Source organism: Chelonia mydas, chromosome 1, assembly GCF_015237465.2.
Source record: "Chelonia mydas isolate rCheMyd1 chromosome 1, rCheMyd1.pri.v2, whole genome shotgun sequence".
Classification (NCBI taxonomy): Eukaryota; Metazoa; Chordata; order Testudines; family Cheloniidae; genus Chelonia; species Chelonia mydas.
Window position 1 is genome coordinate 342,126,103 of NC_057849.1, and position 16,836 is coordinate 342,142,938.

General features: G+C 42.6%; 1 protein-coding gene across 1 annotated transcript; it reads right to left on the bottom strand.

Annotated features, from left to right (window-relative positions):
- Positions 1 to 401: 401 nt before the first annotated feature.
- LOC102943016 (carboxypeptidase A2) lies at positions 402 to 16,755 on the bottom strand. The gene is made up of 11 exons (XM_007072388.3): positions 16,667 to 16,755; positions 14,487 to 14,568; positions 11,878 to 12,012; positions 11,067 to 11,165; positions 9,570 to 9,671; positions 6,819 to 6,920; positions 5,280 to 5,390; positions 4,732 to 4,822; positions 3,576 to 3,775; positions 1,163 to 1,247; positions 402 to 761 (listed from the first exon to the last, which is right to left on the bottom strand). The coding sequence occupies exons 1-11, from the start codon at positions 16,729 to 16,731 to the stop codon at positions 577 to 579; spliced, it is 1,257 nt and encodes a 418-aa protein (XP_007072450.2). The 5' UTR covers positions 16,732 to 16,755; the 3' UTR covers positions 402 to 576.
- Positions 16,756 to 16,836: the final 81 nt, after the last annotated feature.

Genomic DNA, 16,836 nt, shown 5'->3' on the forward strand with positions numbered 1-16,836 from the left:
GATGGAACCCTGGGGTAGATTTCACCTTCCTCCACAGCATGGGGCATGGGTCACTTGCAGGGTTAAACTAGTGTAAATGGTGGATTCTCTGTAACTTTAAGTCTTTAAACCATGATTTGAGGACTTCAGTAACTCAGCCAGAGGTTAGGGGTCTGTTACAAGAGTGGGTGGGTGAGGTTCTGTGGCCTATGATGTGCAGGAGGTCAGAAAAGATGATCCTCATGGTCCCTTCTGACCTTGAAGTCTACGAGTCTACTCTTGCCTTACTCACAGGCCGCTACCTGTGTTTCTTTCTGAAGACCCACAAAAGGGTCTGTTACAGAATATTGGCCTGGTCCTAACATTTTGACGCTGTGTAAGAATTCCACAGATGGAAAAGCAAAGGCAGGGACAAGAGATGTACAGCAAGGAATCTTTACAGACAGACGCATCGCTAAGTAGTTTGAACATACACAGGGCTTTTCATCGGCTAAATATACTACTACATTAGTACAAAGGAATCAGATTGGGGGTTTGTTTTCTAAATGACTGTTGGCTTCGTCCTCTTTGTACTGTTGATTTGCCTCCTGACTTCTGTTAGTGATTGTCTCGCACATGCTCCATGATCTTCAGCAGACCGAGCCAGGTCTCTTCTGCAGTAGGGATGATTTGACTGGCTGGCAGAAGGAAGCCGTAGCGGCCTGTGTCTCGCAACTCAAAGGCAAAGGAGTATTTGATGCCATAATCATAAGACCAGTCAATGCTTCCTCCACTGGCTTGGTCTGAAAGAGAGAGAGAGAAACCACACTGGGTGAGATGGAGACTGTACTGAGCTGGCTTGTGTCCAGGTGCACCAGTGCTGGCTAGTGGATGGAGTCCACTGGAGATGAGCATGCTTGGTACCTTTCAGGGTCAGGTCCTATATAGGAAGTAAAGGGGCTTATTAGGGGTGGGTGTGCACCACTCAGACTGCACTGAATTTCTGGGAGTGGGCTCTATAAAGGTGACACTGGTGTGGGTCAGACATTAGGTCAGCCTGTGGGGGATCAGTTGGCAATTAGTGAGGGATCCCATTGACCCATCATTGACCCCTTCTAGTGGGATGAAGTCCCCACCTTGAGGAGGGAGGAGTGGACCCTTCCCCCACTACAGCCCATCAAACTCAGAACTGCTTAATACTTACAGATAGTTGAGCAAATGGGCCCCACTTTGTATGTCGTGCCATACAGTGAAGTCAGAGCACTGGCAGCAGCTTTCCCCACGGTGTTCTAGAGGGATCATGGAAGAGCCAGGAAGAAGTCAGATTAGGAAGATTAAACATTCAAATTAAAACAGGGGAGAGTTTCTACCCCAAACCTCATTTAAGAAAATATCCAAATTGGTTTAGAGCCAACCCTCACCCACCAGAAATTAGTTGTACTAAATCTATTAATGTCTGAATTGCTGTATAGCTAGACACTAGCTACAGCATCCACCAAGTTTACAATATTTTGGGAGGTATCCTGGCTGGCAGTGGCCCATACTATGTGCTTTAGAGGAAAGTGCAAGAAAGTCCCATGGATAATTATAGTATAATCTCCCCATTGGGAAAGTTTCTTCCAAATTCCCATGAGTTAGTGGTTGGTGTATGGTTTGATGCATACGTGGTGTGTAGTTCTTAAAAATATTAATATTCGTATTATGTTATCCTATCTAATGTAACTGTGGATGTTCTCATACTTAAAGAGAACCAGGAAGTTGGTACTAGATCCAGTGTGTGTGAGTATACTGTGTTGGGAACAGGGTGGTGAGACACCACCTGTTTACACAAGTAGGGATTTCTACTTTAAAGATATTGTCTTCTTCTTTTTTGCATTAATCCCATCAAATGGAGTCCACTCTATGAGTCCTCTCCCTCCAAAATGATCAATTCAATGTCTTATCTTTGTCACAGCACCTGCTAACAAGTCTTCATTTATAACATCCCACCACTTCTTTGGTCGCCCTCTCTGTCTTTCTTCTTCAGTCTTGATCTTGATCTCTCTTACCCAGATTGCTGTCAGGACTGTGTGCTTTACACAGAATCATAGAATCACAGAATATCAGGGTTGGAAGGGACCTCAGGAGGTCATCTAGTCCAACCCCCTGCTCAAAGCAGGACCGATCCCCAATTAAATCATCCCAGCCAGGGCTTTGTCAAGCCTGACCTTAAAAACTTCTAAGGAAGGAGATTCCACCACCTCCCTAGGTAACGCAATCCAGTGTTTCACCACCCTCCTAGTGAAAAAGTTTTTCCTAATATCCAACCTAAATCTCCCCCACTGCAACTTGAGACCATTACTCCTTGTCCTGTCATCCGCTACCACTGAGAATAGTCTAGATCCATCCTCTTTGGAACCCCCTTTCAGGTAGTTGAAAGCAGCTATCAAATCTCCCCTCATTCTTCTCTTCTGCAGACTAAACAATCCCAGTTCCCTCAGCCTCTCCTCATAAGTCATGTGTTCCAGTCCTCTAATCATTTTTGTTGCCCTCCGCTGGACTCTCTCCAATTTTTCCACATCCTTCTTGTAGTGTGGGGCCCAAAACTGGACACAGTACTCCAGATGAGGCCTCACCAATGTCGAATAGAGGGGAACGATCACGTCCCTCAATCTGCTGGCAATGCCCCTACATATACATCCCAAAATGCCATTGGCCTTCTTGGCACACTGTTGACTCATATCCAGCTTCTCGTCCACTGTAACCCCTAGGTCCTTTTCTGCAGAACTGCTGCCTAGCCATTCGGTCCCTAGTCTGTAGCGGTGCATTGGATTCTTCCGTCCTAAGTGTAGGACTCTGCACTTGTCCTTGTTGAACCTCATCAGATTTCTTTTGGCCCAATCCTCCCATTTGTCTAGGTCCCTCTGTATCCTATCCCTGCCCTCCAGCGTATCTACCACTCCTCCCAGTTTAGTGTCGTCTGCAAACTTGCTGAGGGTGCAATCCACACCATCCTCCAGATCATTAATGAAGATATTGAACAAAACCAACCCCAGGGCCGATCACCAAATCATCTGAGCCTTCACTCCCTCACAGCAAGGCATGGGCTCAAAATAAGCAGAGGAAAACCAGAGTATATGGCATGTAATTTCAATCAGGTGAACACTGTAGAATTATCCTTGAAACTAGATGGTCAGACAATATCAACAATACAAAGTTTCAAGTATCTGGGTTCCAGTCCATCCAGTTTTAACATATGGCACAGAGTGTTGGGCAACAAAGATGAAACATGAGCAAATGATCTGTTCCACAGAACTACTAATGTTGAGATGGACGAGTGGTGTAAGCAAGAAAAAACCCCTGAAGAATGTGTAGGTTAGAGACATGTTCAAAGTAACAACCATAAGCGAAACAATGAGGGAGGGAAGATAGTGTATGGGGGCAGATTCTCATTTCAATCACACTTGAGGAGCCAAATTGATTTTAATGAAATTGCTCCAGTACATGTGAGGGGAGAATTTAGCCCATGGTTATTGTCTTAAAAATGTCATTTTAATACTTGGCTAACACTCAAAATATGAAACGCAACTCAGTCAGGACAGAGAAAGGCTTAGGGTCAAGAAGCTGCTGTATCTCACCAGCTCTTTGTAGTCAGCAGGGTTGGTGCACTTATACCCAAAGGGGAACAACAGAAGCTGAGAGTAGCTGTGAAGGGTGAGGAAGGCCTTGATCTTCCCATGCCTCTTGATAAAGTTTACGACATTTTTTACTTCCACTTCTGAGTTGGCGCTGGGTCCACGGTAAGAATCAGAGCAGGGGTTGGTACTGGCTCCAGGGCCTGTTGGTGCAAGTGAGGATCAAAGGCAAATCTGTAAAACTATAACTCAAGGGAATTCAAGATTGACACAAAGATGAAGTTGCCTAATACTGTACAGTGAAAACTCTAGCCAGAGGTCTTTTCTCAGGGACAAGGCCTGACATACTGATAGATGATAGAAAAGTATTTAGAGAGAGTGAAAATTAGACAAAGGCATATTGCTACAACTGATAGATAACTCATGCCTTCTTTTGCTCCCTGGCAATCTATCAAGAAATTACTCTGATAAAATATGATTACTATCAGCTTTTACCATTTTATTTCTGAATCTCTTATGATGTGGGCTTCTGCATCCATTGGGCCAGATTCTGATCTCAGTAACACCATTGTAAACCTGGAGAACTTCCACTGGCTTCAGTAGAGTTACCCTGGATTTACACTAGTATAATAGAGATCAGAATCTGATCCATTAACTTTTGAATATACAACATGTGAGCTGATAGACATTTTTCTTCTAAGCTGATGCAGAAATGTAAGTCAATAATAACAGGGGGAAGCTGAAAATAGTTGATCTCATCCATCTTATTTTACAAAAAAAACCCAAAACAAATAGAATCCTTCCAGGCCTCCAGGTAAATAATGCATTTACCTGACAGTCTAGAGGCCAATAGTAGAGGCAGTGATGTGACAGCCTCAGCAGAGTGCATGCTGGGATGGATGTCACATTGATGAAGGAGACATTGACCCAAGCAGAGCTAGACCATATTGAAACCTAAGCAAAAAATCCTTTGAATGAGTAAATGTGTTAGATGCCCTGTTTAGCCTGACATACTCTAGGCATTCAGCTCTATAATGGTAGAGATGCCTATATTTTGCATGTCACTTTTAAAAACTCCTAGATTGTCCCCCTGTGACTAGGTACATGGAAGGGAAACAGCTTTGGTAGTGACAACTGTAGCTGAAAACTCTTCTTCTACCTCCAAAGCCTGCATCCCAGTTCCTGTTTGGATCAACTCCAAAGCACAGGCTCCCAGAATTCTTAGAACGTGTCTTCCGCCACATACGATTCTGAAATAAAGAACCATAATGGGCTCAAAAGGAGTAAAGCTTGGTGATTTCATTAAAGCATCCAGTCAGAAATAGCTACCATTCATCTATAAGGGAAGCTCAGCCTAGATTATCACAATTGTCCCTTCTGACCATGGAATCTATGAATCTATAAGTGCAAGAGAGAAGCCTAACATGACTTCTGCTAGACTGGCTAGGGGGGTGGACAAAGGGAAGCTGTGGAAGCACTGGTGAATACCCAGAAGGGAACAATGATGGATTAGATGGCTCAGTAGGTCTCTGTGGTGACCCTACCCTACTGTGATTTACCTTTACAAGGCTAAATAGGGATCTTCTGAACGTGTTTTTCTAAAACAAAACTTTCAGTTTTTTGATGGCATGGCAGATCACTGCCCAGCTTCCAGAAGTGCCTGATTCGGTTTGGAAATGGGGGTGTAATCACACCGTGGTTACTCACATTGGTATGAGTGAATGCATATCCATCAGGGTTTGTGACAACCAGCAGGAAAATGTCCATTCTGTTTAACAGGGAGGTGACAGATATATTGTTCCCATACTCAGACGCAATCTAAGCAGAGACAAAATACATTCTAACATGTTTATCACAGTCGCTTCTTCCCCAAATGTTCATACTGTAATCGTTATGTACTGGGATTGGGTTAAGCAGGGTTGGAGTGTACAATACAGCTGCATTTCTCTGGTGGCTTAGTCATTTTCAGCAGAATTTATGCTCACATTTTAAAATAATTTAATTTTTTGGCCCTTCTGTTGGCAAAGATAACCTTCCCAGTGTGACTCTTTCTCTCTGAGACCGCATACTGAAACAATTGCTCTGAGGGGTGTGAACCACCCTTATTCATTTCAGTGGAACGTGAGCCCTGAAACTTGATGACAAATAAGAGACACTTTAAAAGTTACTGTCTTGTTGGTACGTCATCTGTCATATTGGTGTGACTGTCTCTAAACAATATGTAATTGTACAGATGTAGGGTAGTGGTGAAAGCACAGCATTGGGAGTCATGATTCCTGGACACTATTCTCAGCTCTGTCAGTGATTCACTGTGAGACCTTGGGCAAGGCATTTAACCTCTCTGTGCCTCAGTTTTCCATTAGTTATGAGGCTAGTAAGACTGACATACCGCAAAGAGGAGCTATGAGACTGAAATAAATGGCTGTAAAGCCATCCGAGATCTTTAGATAAAAAGTGCTACAGACAAGTAAAGCATTATTTACTGCATAAAAATCAATACAGTTGATTCTGGATTATGTTAGATCATTATAGAATACTTGCCATGCTAATACTGTACCAAATTCTGGTTGGGTTACAGTACAAGTTCAAAGTAGAAAGGAAATAAAAATGTATCTACAAAAGAACATCTAGGGCCTGACTCTCTTCTGCCTTGCATGCTGTGTAACCATTTATTCCTCTGCAAAATGAGAGCAAAATGGGTGTAAAACACTAAGTCAGAATGGAGAATCAAGCCCTTGATCTGTGTAAAACATACTGCAGATTTATGAATAAGCTGTTTTCTCACAGTAGGTGTTGTTTTTTCTCTCAGAGGCAATAATGAATTAATGTCTCCATGTAGTGATAGGAGTCAGTGTGTTGCTGGAAGTGCAGACGAGACATAAAACTGAATTACTGACATTTGCTGTTAAAGATCCCATGTGACTTTTCACAAGAGTAGGGCTATTAAACTTGATGTCCTGACCAAATTGCTTTTTTCTGACCTAAAATTCCCCTTACAGTTTCAATTGTATACAGCATTTTTCACCACCTGTTAAACAACTGCCATGTTCCACTCCAGAAGTAGATGTATTTCATGGGTGGGTGAAGCAATCCCTATAAAACTTGGTTGGTAAAGTATATGCAGCAGACCACTCTGGTATCTTTTCATGAAAGGTGCTGTATATAGGCAATGTATTCTTTTAAATGTTTTATCAATCAATAATAGTCAGTAGCCATCCCAGGAGAAAAGAAAGTCAATCCACTAACTTTTTTAGCTGTCCACAGTGCAGTTGCCTGGGTGATCCATTCTCGGGAGTGGATACCGGCATCGAGCCAAATGGCAGGACGGTTGGTTCCTCCAGTGCTGAACTGCAAAATGAAACATAAACTTTAAAAACCCTCACTAGCACGAGTCCTCTCATTTCCTATCCCACTCGTTTTTCCATCTGAAATATCGAAAATGACTGAAAAGCAACGGAGTTGCATGGCATAAAATTGGTGTAATGGAGTGGAGAATCAGACACTGTGATGGGATATTTGCCTTAATGCTGCTGGTAATCTTGCCAGATTTACCAGTTCATTGACTTAACATTGTCATTTGCAGTTTTTGCCACAGCTTCACCAAGGACAAGTCATGCCTGACTAATCTAATTGCCTTCTGTGACGAGATAACTGGCTCTCTGGATAAGGGGAAAGCAGTGGATGTGGTGTTCCTTGACTTTAGCAAAGCTTTTGACATGGTCTCCCACAGTATTTTTGCCAGCAAGTTAAAGAAGTATGGGCTGGATGAATGGACCATAAGGTGGATAGAAAGCTGGCTAGATTGTCAGGCTCAACGGGTAGTGATCAATGGCTCCATGTCTAGTTGGCAGCCGGTATCAAGTGGAGTGCCCCAAGGGTCGGTCCTGGGGCCGGTTCTGTTCAATATCTTCATAAATGATCTGGAGGATGGTGTGGATTGCACCCTCAGCAAGTTTGCAGATGACACTAAACTGGGAGGAGAGGTAGATACGCTGGAGGGTAAGGATAGGATACAGAGGGCCCTAGACAAATTGGAGGATTGGGCCAAAAGAAATCTGATGAGGTTCAACAAGGACAAGTGCAGAGACCTGCACTTAGGATGGAAGAATCCAATGCACCGCTACAGACTAGGGACCGAATGGCTAGGCAGCCATTCTGCAGAAAAGGACCTAGGGATTACAGTGAACGAGAAGCTGGGTATGAGTCAACAGTGTGCCGTTGTTGCCAAGATGGAAACTTTGTATTGTTGATATTGTCTGACCATCTAGTTTCAAGGATAATTCTACAGTGTTCACCTGATTGAAATTACATGCCATATACTCTGGTTTTCCTCTGCTTATTTTGAGCCCATGCCTTGCTGTGAGGGAGTGAAGGCTCAGATGATTTGGTCATCAGCCCTGGGGTTGGTTTTGTTCAATATCTTCATTAATGATCTGGAGGATGGTGTGGATTGCACCCTCAGCAAGTTTGCAGACGACACTAAACTGGGAGGAGTGGTAGATACGCTGGAGGGCAGGGATAGGATACAGAGGGACCTAGACAAATGGGAGGATTGGGCCAAAAGAAATCTGATGAGGTTCAACAAGGACAAGTGCAGAGTCCTACACTTAGGACGGAAGAATCCAATGCACCGCTACAGACTAGGGACCGAATGGCTAGGCAGCAGTTCTGCAGAAAAGGACCTAGGGGTTACAGTGGACGAGAAGCTGGATATGAGTCAACAGTGTGCCAAGAAGGCCAATGGCATTTTGGGATGTATATGTAGGGGCATTGCCAGCAGATCGAGGGACGTGATCGTTCCCCTCTATTAGACACTGGTGAGGCCTCATCTGGAGTACTGTGTCCAGTTTTGGGCCCCACACTACAAGAAGGATGTAGAAAAATTGGAAAACGTCCAGCAGAGGGCAACAAAAATGATTAGGGGACTGGAACACATGACTTATGAGGAGAGGCTGAGGGAACTGGGATTGTTTAGTCTGCTGAAGAGAAGAATGAGGGGGGATTTGATAGCTGCTTTCAACTACCTGAAAGGGGGTTCCAAAGAGGATGGATCTAGACTGTTCTTAGTGGTACCAGATGACAGAACAAGGAGTAATGGTCTCAAGTTGCAGTGGAGGAGGTTTAGGTTGGATATCAGGAAAAACTTTTTCACTAGGAGGGCGGTGAAACACTGGAATGGGTTACCTAGGGAGGTGGTGGAATCTTCTTCCTTAGAAGTTTTTAAGATCAGGCTTGACAAAGCCCTGGCTGGAATGATTTAGTTGGGGATTGGTCCTGCTTTGAGCAGGGGGTTGGATTAGATGACCTCCTGAGGTCCCTTCCAACCCTGATAGTCTATGATTCTATGATTCTGCTCCCTGTTCTCCTCTATTTCTGATGAGGAAGCCGCTGTGTACACACATATCTTCACCAGCCCCATATGGGCCCCTTATTCATATCTGTTGTTAAGGCAGCCAGGATCCAACAAAAATTAAGGATATGTACCATTATTCTAAATGAGCATCTTTGGCACAGTGCCACCTAAGAGCTAAGTAAGCGACTCAATCTCACGCATGATAGTGGCTTTCCCATTTGGACCAACATAAATTGAACAAAGCCAATATTTGGAATGTCAGGTTTTTTTCTATTTTTGCAAACCAAGGTTCCAGTTTTTCAAGGATACTGAAGACCCTGAGGCATAAACACAAAGTTCTGATTATTTGCAGTGATTAAAGATCCCATAATACTTTTTTGCAAGAGTCAGGGTGTTGGCCCAGGGTCCTGGCCAAATTCACATGTGGATAATTCCATAAAGCCGCCTTCTGCAGTATCCCCTTGGCAAAGTTATTTTTAAAAAGTGTTACTCGGTTCTGCTGAACAGCTGTTGCATTAACGACTGGCGGTGGCTGCAGTTTAGTGGTGGGTGGAGTGATTTCTCTCTCTAGATGCTTTGGGATGTTTTGGACGGACAGGTGTTAGAGAAATGTAAAGTTGTTGTTATATGCACAGGAACAATACCTTGAGAATGTACATGGGCCGGTTTTCATAAGACTCTCCAATCTTTTGCTTGCTCAGAAGGCTGGGGTACTCAGCTGCAAGATCATCCAGTGCTGCATAAATCTAAAATTTAAAATAATGACAGAGTTTATATTCTATCAAATATTTTTATGCTAATCCTTGCGTTGATGCGAGAGCTTTCTCCTCTGTAGTGCTTGCTGCCTGCAGCCTGCCTGTATTTCTCCTCTTCACTTTCCATTTACTTTCCACCCTCACAAAACACCTCTCGTCTCTCTTGCCTGAACAGCTTCATTTTTCTCTCTTTCAGCTATTATCTAGTAGCTCTGATGTGGAATTATCTAATTCTGCAAAGCATTTTGGGGTGCAATTTATAAAAAAGATCCTACACAAAAGCAATTTGGACCACATATTTCTGAGAAGGGGATCCCCTCATTCTTCACCCCCTTACTTCCCAATTGTTGCCCTCAGAATCTCTGCATCACAGCAGACCTTTCTTGCCTGAAAAGGGCTAGAATTAGCTTCCTCTAAAGCCCCCCAGCATTGCTCTGTGTGTAGGCCAGAGAAGGGGGTTCCCTGGAGGGTATTGTTTGATGCCATTCTCCCAAAGGAGGGACCTGAGCCCTCTCTCCTTGGTATGGGCTAACACTCTATCTCCAGCCTGATCATTAGAGCAACGTGGAAGATGGTCTGTCATCTCTGACACTGAACTCACACACTGCCAGTCACAAGCAATGTCACATGAGAGAAAGTTGTATAAAATCAGTTTTCTGGTGCACTTAGTGGGCCTGTCTCTGATCTCAGTCATTCCAAGGTAAATCTGCAGTTACTCCACAGAAGTCAATAGAGTTACACTGGTAAAAAAAACAAACCCAGCATGAGATCCAAATCAGACACATTTTAATTTGATGAGACAATACACCTAGCCTTTTTATTATCTAAAATAAGTGTGACATTCAATAGCTGTTCATCAAGACACAGGAGGCCACATAATGCAGCAAAATAGGACCTGCAACACATGAATAAATCATTGCTCCGTCTAGTCTGGTACCCTGGTTCCTGTAGCAACAAAAGAGACCATGCATGCAACTAGACCTAGCCTAACAATATGGGAGCCCCGCACTGGGATGGAGATGCTGCAGACCTGGATTAAAGTGAATTGATAGAGCTATGTTTGGGCCCCAGACTGGAATAACAGGGAAATGAGAAATATTGGCAGAGCTGTATGGAGAGGTTTGTTGAGCACCTGCTTGTAATATTCCTACCTTTTAGCAACTGAGAGTAATCCCTCAATGTGATGAGTCCAAAATAAGCTCATTATAAAACACAGCAGACCTACTTGTAATGGTGTGAGATATTAAAACCACTGTGGAGAATGCACAAAGGAAGACAAGAAGGAATCCAACATACTTACAAAGAATGTTTGAGTGGCGGTGACATGCAAAAGCAGGACAGAATTAAATAATCTCTCCCCCAAAGAGCTGAACTTGAAATACTTACAGATTCTAAGGGGTGATAAGCTCCATAGTTGAAACTACTGGTGCCACGTTCCCTTTGTTGATTGTTGACCATCTCTTGCTTTTCTTCCTCTATTATGACCTAAACCAAGCAATTCAAATCTGTGAGGAAGGCCAACTTCTTCGGTAAGATTTTAATCAAGTGTCAGAATTGGGAAATGAAGTTGCAGCACTCCCCACAAGCTCTGCCCTGGTGTCAGACTCCAGACACAACTGCAGAACAGCTGGATGTTTCACTAAACTCATAGGCAGTGAAATAGGTAACACTGTTGGCATTTAAATGGTCAACATTAAGTTTCATGAAGCTGAATGGGGATAGTGTCAGAATTCCTGAAAAAGGAGCAAGGTTGGTACTGCAAAGAGTTAACCGGGATTTAGCTGGTGTGCTGGAAATACTGCTTTTCAAGAGTCCCGCAGTTCAGTGCCAAACAGAGATGTTTTTCTCACACTGTGATGTAGGGTTCTAGTAACTTGAGGGGAGCCAACATCATTCTTGGAAAATGTTGTCAGACCCTTAATAGCTAAATACATGGTCTACAAAGAATAGTAGAAGGATGCCTATCCATGTGGAAAGAGGAACTTAAAACAGACCCTGCATCCCTGATCTGGTACCCTGTTGTGAGATCTGTAGTTGGTTTTCACAAGATTTAGGGAAATCTGCATTGGTACAGGTAGGCTTATGAGAGGCAAGAATCTTTAGCACTGTGTATTGCTTCTACTACAAATAACATCAATGAGCATAAATGCAGGGATTAGGGAAATAAATCACGCATCAGTGAAGTACTTTTGTCTACCTGCAGGTCTTTCAGCAGAATAGAGTACTCGATGTGGTGGGACTCCAGGAAGACTTTGACTGCTTGGAGACTGGGAAAGGGGACTCGAATATCCACAGGAAGTGCTGGGTTTGAGGGGCGTAGCCAGAAATCAAGCTGAAGAGAAGACAAACAATACAGATCAAGGAATCATTTCAGAAAAATGGACTTTGGGGAACATCTCTCAAGAAGCCCCGAAAATGTCTAACTCCCCCAAGTTGGGATAATGCCTTTGGTTTTGCACCACTTCACACTTTAGCATATTCAATTATCTGAGACTCTCGAATCACTATATAAACAATCATTACTGGGCTTCACAACACCCTTGCAACATATAAGTATGACTGTCCTCACTTCACAAATAGGGAAACAGAGGCCCTGGGAAAGACAAAAGCTGGCATTTTCATTGACTTCAATAGCACTTCAGCATAAGTGACAGGAGATTTTGTACCATATCTATTATGACTCTTGTATTTTCCCCTCACCAGCTATAGTTCCAAGAAATGCTCCATATATAGATGATTATCTGATACTATATACGTTGCTTTTGCTTCTTTTATAGTGTTGCACATTTTATCTTGCATGTATATAAATACAAATAAATAAAATAGATTAATTTTAAGAGAAGTTCTCACCAGTGGTGATAAAATCTATACTGCCTAGTGTTTTACATCATGCTTATCTTCCTCATAACACAATACATATGTACATTAATTACCATACTGTCAGTAGAAGACCAGTATATACATATTATCATCCCTGTTTTAAAAGGAGGAAACTGAAACACAGAGGTTTAAAGTAGGGTGACCAGATAGCAAGTGTGAAAAATCAGGACTGGGGATGGGGGGTAATAGGCGCCTATATAAGAAAAAGCCCCAAATATCAGGACTGTCCCTATAAAATCGGGACATCTGGTCACCCTAGTTTAAAGTGACTTTGTCAAGGTTCCTTCCCCACTCTGAACTCTAGGGTACAGATGGGGGGACCTGCATGAAAGATCCCCTAAGCTTATTCTTACCAGCTTAGGTTAAAAACTTCCCCAAGGTACAAACTTTGCCTTGTCCTTGAACCCTATGCTGCCACCACCAAGTGTTTTAAACAAAGAACAGGGAAAGAGACCACTTGGAGACGTCTTTCCCCAAAATATCCTCCCAAGCCCTACACCTCCTTTCCTGGGGAAGGCTTGATAATAATCCTCACCAATTGGTACAGGTGAACACAGACCCAAACCCTTGGTCTTAAGAACAATGAAAAATCTATCAGGTTCTTAAAAGAATAATTTTATTTAAAGAAAAGGTAAAAGAATCACCTCTGTAAAATCAGGGTGGTAAATACTTTACAGGGTAATCAGATTCAAAACATAGAGACTCCCTCTAGCAAAACCTTAAGTTACAAAAAGACACAAAAACAGGAATATACATTGGTAAGAATAAGCTTAGGGGGGTCTTTCATGTGGGTCCCCACATCTGTACCCTAGAGTGCAGGAGTTGTAAGGCTTGCATTCCTGATCTGTTCCCGGCAAAAGCATCACACAGACAGACCAAACCCTTTGTTCCCCCCTGCCTCCAGATTTGAAAGAATCTTGTCCCCTCATTCGTCATTTTGGGTCAGGTGCCAGCGGGGTTACCTTAGCTTCTTAACCCTTTACAGGTGAAAGGATTTTGCCTCTGGCCAGGGGGGATTTTATAGCACTGTATACAGAAAGGTGGTTACCCTTCCCTTTATATTTATGACAGACTTTCGTTAGGTCAGGCGCAATTAGATACAGGATTCAAACTCAGGAGTTCCTGTTTCCAGGATGGGGCTAAGACTACTAGATCATGCCTCTTATATTGAGCATGAACCAGCAACGTGACACCGTTGTGAAAAAAACTAAATATCATGCTGGGGTAAATTAACAGAAGTATCATATGTAACAATGGGAGGTTATTGTTCCACTCTGCTTGGCATTGGTGAGGTCTCAGCTAGAGTACTGTGTTCAGTTTTGGGCCCCCCACTTTAAGAAAGATGTGGACAAATTGAAAAGAGTCCAGAGGGGAGTGACAAAAAACAATAAAACCTCACCTAGGAAGAAAGGTAAAAAAACCCTGGGCTTTTATTTAGTCTGGAGAAAAGAAGACCGGCGGGGGGGGACCAGATAACAGTCTTTAAATATGTTAAGAGCTGTTGCAAAGAGGACGGTGATTAATTATTCTCCATGTCCATGGAAGGTAGGACAGGAAGTAATCAGATTAATTTGCGGGAAGGGAGATTTAGGTTAGATATTAGGAAAAACTTTCTAACTATAAGAGTAATTAACACTGGACCAAGGACAGTTGTGAAATCCTGATCATTGGAACTTTTGAAGAATAAGTTAGACAAACATTTGTCAGGGATGTTGGTCCTGCCTCAGTGCAGAGAGCAGGACTAGACCTCCCAAGGTCCCCTCCAGCCCTACATTTTTATTATTCTATACTATTATTATTTATTTATGGCAGCTCCCACGTTGTGATAAGCAATTTCCAAACAAAAAAAGGGAGGCACAATCCCTGCCCTGAAGAACTCACAGTCTGAAAGATTAACAAATGCCTGTAGAAAGTGTAATGACACACCTGAAGATGCTCCAGTGTTTCTAACAGCTGTAGTTTGTTAATCTCTTCTTCACTGTTTGCCTTCACCCTAAGAACCTGGTCGCTACAAAAAAATGAAATAAATCTTATCAAATGGGTTTATGGAAAATAGATCTTGTCAGATTAATTTGCTGTTATTTTTTGATGAGATTACAAATGTGGCTGATAATGGTAATATTGTGTTGATGTAATATACTTAGATTTCTGTAAGGCATTTGACTTGGCACTGCATGATATTTCACTAGGAGGGTGGTGAAACACTGGAATGTGTTACGTAGGGAGGTGGTGGAATCTCCTTCCTTAGAAGTTTTTAAGGTCAGGCTTGACAAAACCCTGGCTGAGATGATTTAGTTGGGGATTGGTCCTGCTTTGAGCAGGGGGTTGGACTAGATGACCTCCTGAGGTCCCTTCCAACCCTGATCTTCTATGATTCTATGATCTTTCTTTCTCCCCCTTCTCCTGTTTGTATGTAATCTGCCTTCTTAGATTGTAAGCTTTTCTGGGGCAGGGACTGAATCTTTGAATGTGTTTTGTAACACCTAGAACAATGGAGCTCTGACTGGAGCCACTAGAAGCTACTGTAATATAAATATTAAATCATAATAATAATCATAGAGCCCAGTACATGTCCCCGTGTAGCTCTGCTGTTACAGCTGGGAGCTCTGCATCTCTGGTGGTGCAAACCTGCCAGCTGACTTGTGCTCTTATTTTAGCTAGTAATCACTTTTTTTCTATTGTCCATTGGCTTCCAGTCATACAGTAGAAAGTTACACAGAACAGATACAGCAGGGAAAACAGCAGTGCAAGTCTCCCTTGCTAATATACTTCATTTTAAATCTGGTGGGACCACCCTTAACGTGAGAGAGAAGTATCCAGGCTCCTAGCAATCCTTGGCCACTCCACTTAGACTGTCAAGAAAGTTGCAAATTATGTGCTAAGTAAACAGACTTTTGTGATGTATGGATGTTTGTTGACTGGGATCTGGTGTCTATTTCCCACATTCTAGCAGACATCCATCAGATTTTGTATTGTATTTTAGTCAAGTTCTTATACACTTAATGACATTAAAAGGCTTAAAGCACATATTTTAATGCAATGTGTGAATAAACCTGTGTAACCTCATGCTGTAAGATATTATAATACAAATTACTTAGTAAGGTTCTGAAAGAGATTAGACATTTATACCCAAAGAGAGAGAGAGAGAGAGAGAGAGGAATCTGCAGGGACACTACCTAGGATAAAAATGAACAGAGGCTATCAATCTTTATGCTTGAGGAACACAGTTGAAGCTGAGCTGTGCAAAACTTTGGGACTGAAAGGAACAACCCTTGCCCCAGGATTGGGGTTAAACTCAGATTATTTTGCGAGATTCATGAACGTTTGGAGCTACTCTTGGTCCACTTTTGAGTGAACTTGGGGCCAGATTATGGTTCTGAATCAAAACCATGTGAAACTGGGCAGTTTCAACTCAGTTTCATTTTTCATTTTTGGGCTTCCTCAAAATTCAAAGCAAACCTCAAGGGACTGTAAACAAGAAATCAGAACCCTGAATCTCAGCACCCCTGTGCTCTGGGCAAGTTTGGATCTGGAACCTGATTCTAATTTTCCTTATGGGACCCTATTTCTATAATGAGCCAAACCAAACTCGTGGGTCCAAACATTCTCAAACTTTGTGGTGAGATTCAGATCCACTTCCAGATCTGTACCTTTGAGGCTGATCCCTAGCTCTATAATAAGCTGAAGCAAAATCCCAGGTAAACCTGAACTTTGGGGAAATTTAAATCAATCCCCACCCCACACTCTGTAGCATGAACCCAACTCTCTTGTGAACTCAGATCAATCAAAAGAAATTGTTTCCTCAGACCCCTGAGAACCAAACTGCTGTGCCCTCTCCAGCTCTAGATGTACTACATAATTAAGTGCATTATACGGACTTTAGTCCTTCCTCTGGATCACTGACTGTCAAAACAGCTTCATGATCCCTCTCAATAAAAGATCTGAGATGCACAGAAAAAGCCAAGATGATATTTTGTGAAAACTAATTAGCTAATGAAAAGCAAAGTATGTGCCCCCAACCTTTTCAATTAAGGTACTCAAAGATGAAAAAGTTTTAGAATAACATGGCCTTTGAATCAGAGATCTTCTGTTAAAATATAACTCACCCAGCAAATGTTTCTAGGCACCAGGCAGCCCCAGTGAGGGCGCTGAAGAACAAAATCAGCCTCATGTCTGAAGGGTTAGCCAGAGACAGAAGACCAATGATCTAGCAAGCAAGGCCATATTTATATAAAGGGCCTGATATGTCCTCCCTCTTCAACTAAAGTGATATCTG

What these genes read in the sequence shown, in the direction of transcription:
- LOC102943016 (XM_007072388.3), bottom strand. Translation starts at nt 16,731, where the DNA reads ATGAGGCTGATTTTGTTCTTCAGCGCCCTCACTGGGGCTGCCTGGTGC. An exon ending in CTTATCACCCCTTAGAATCT is followed by an intron (nt 9,672 to 11,066) that starts GTAAGTATTTCA and finishes TTTAAATTTTAG; the next exon opens with ATTTATGCAGCACTGGATGA. An exon ending in CACTGTGGACAGCTAAAAAA is followed by an intron (nt 5,391 to 6,818) that starts GTTAGTGGATTG and finishes GTCTCTGCTTAG; the next exon opens with ATTGCGTCTGAGTATGGGAA.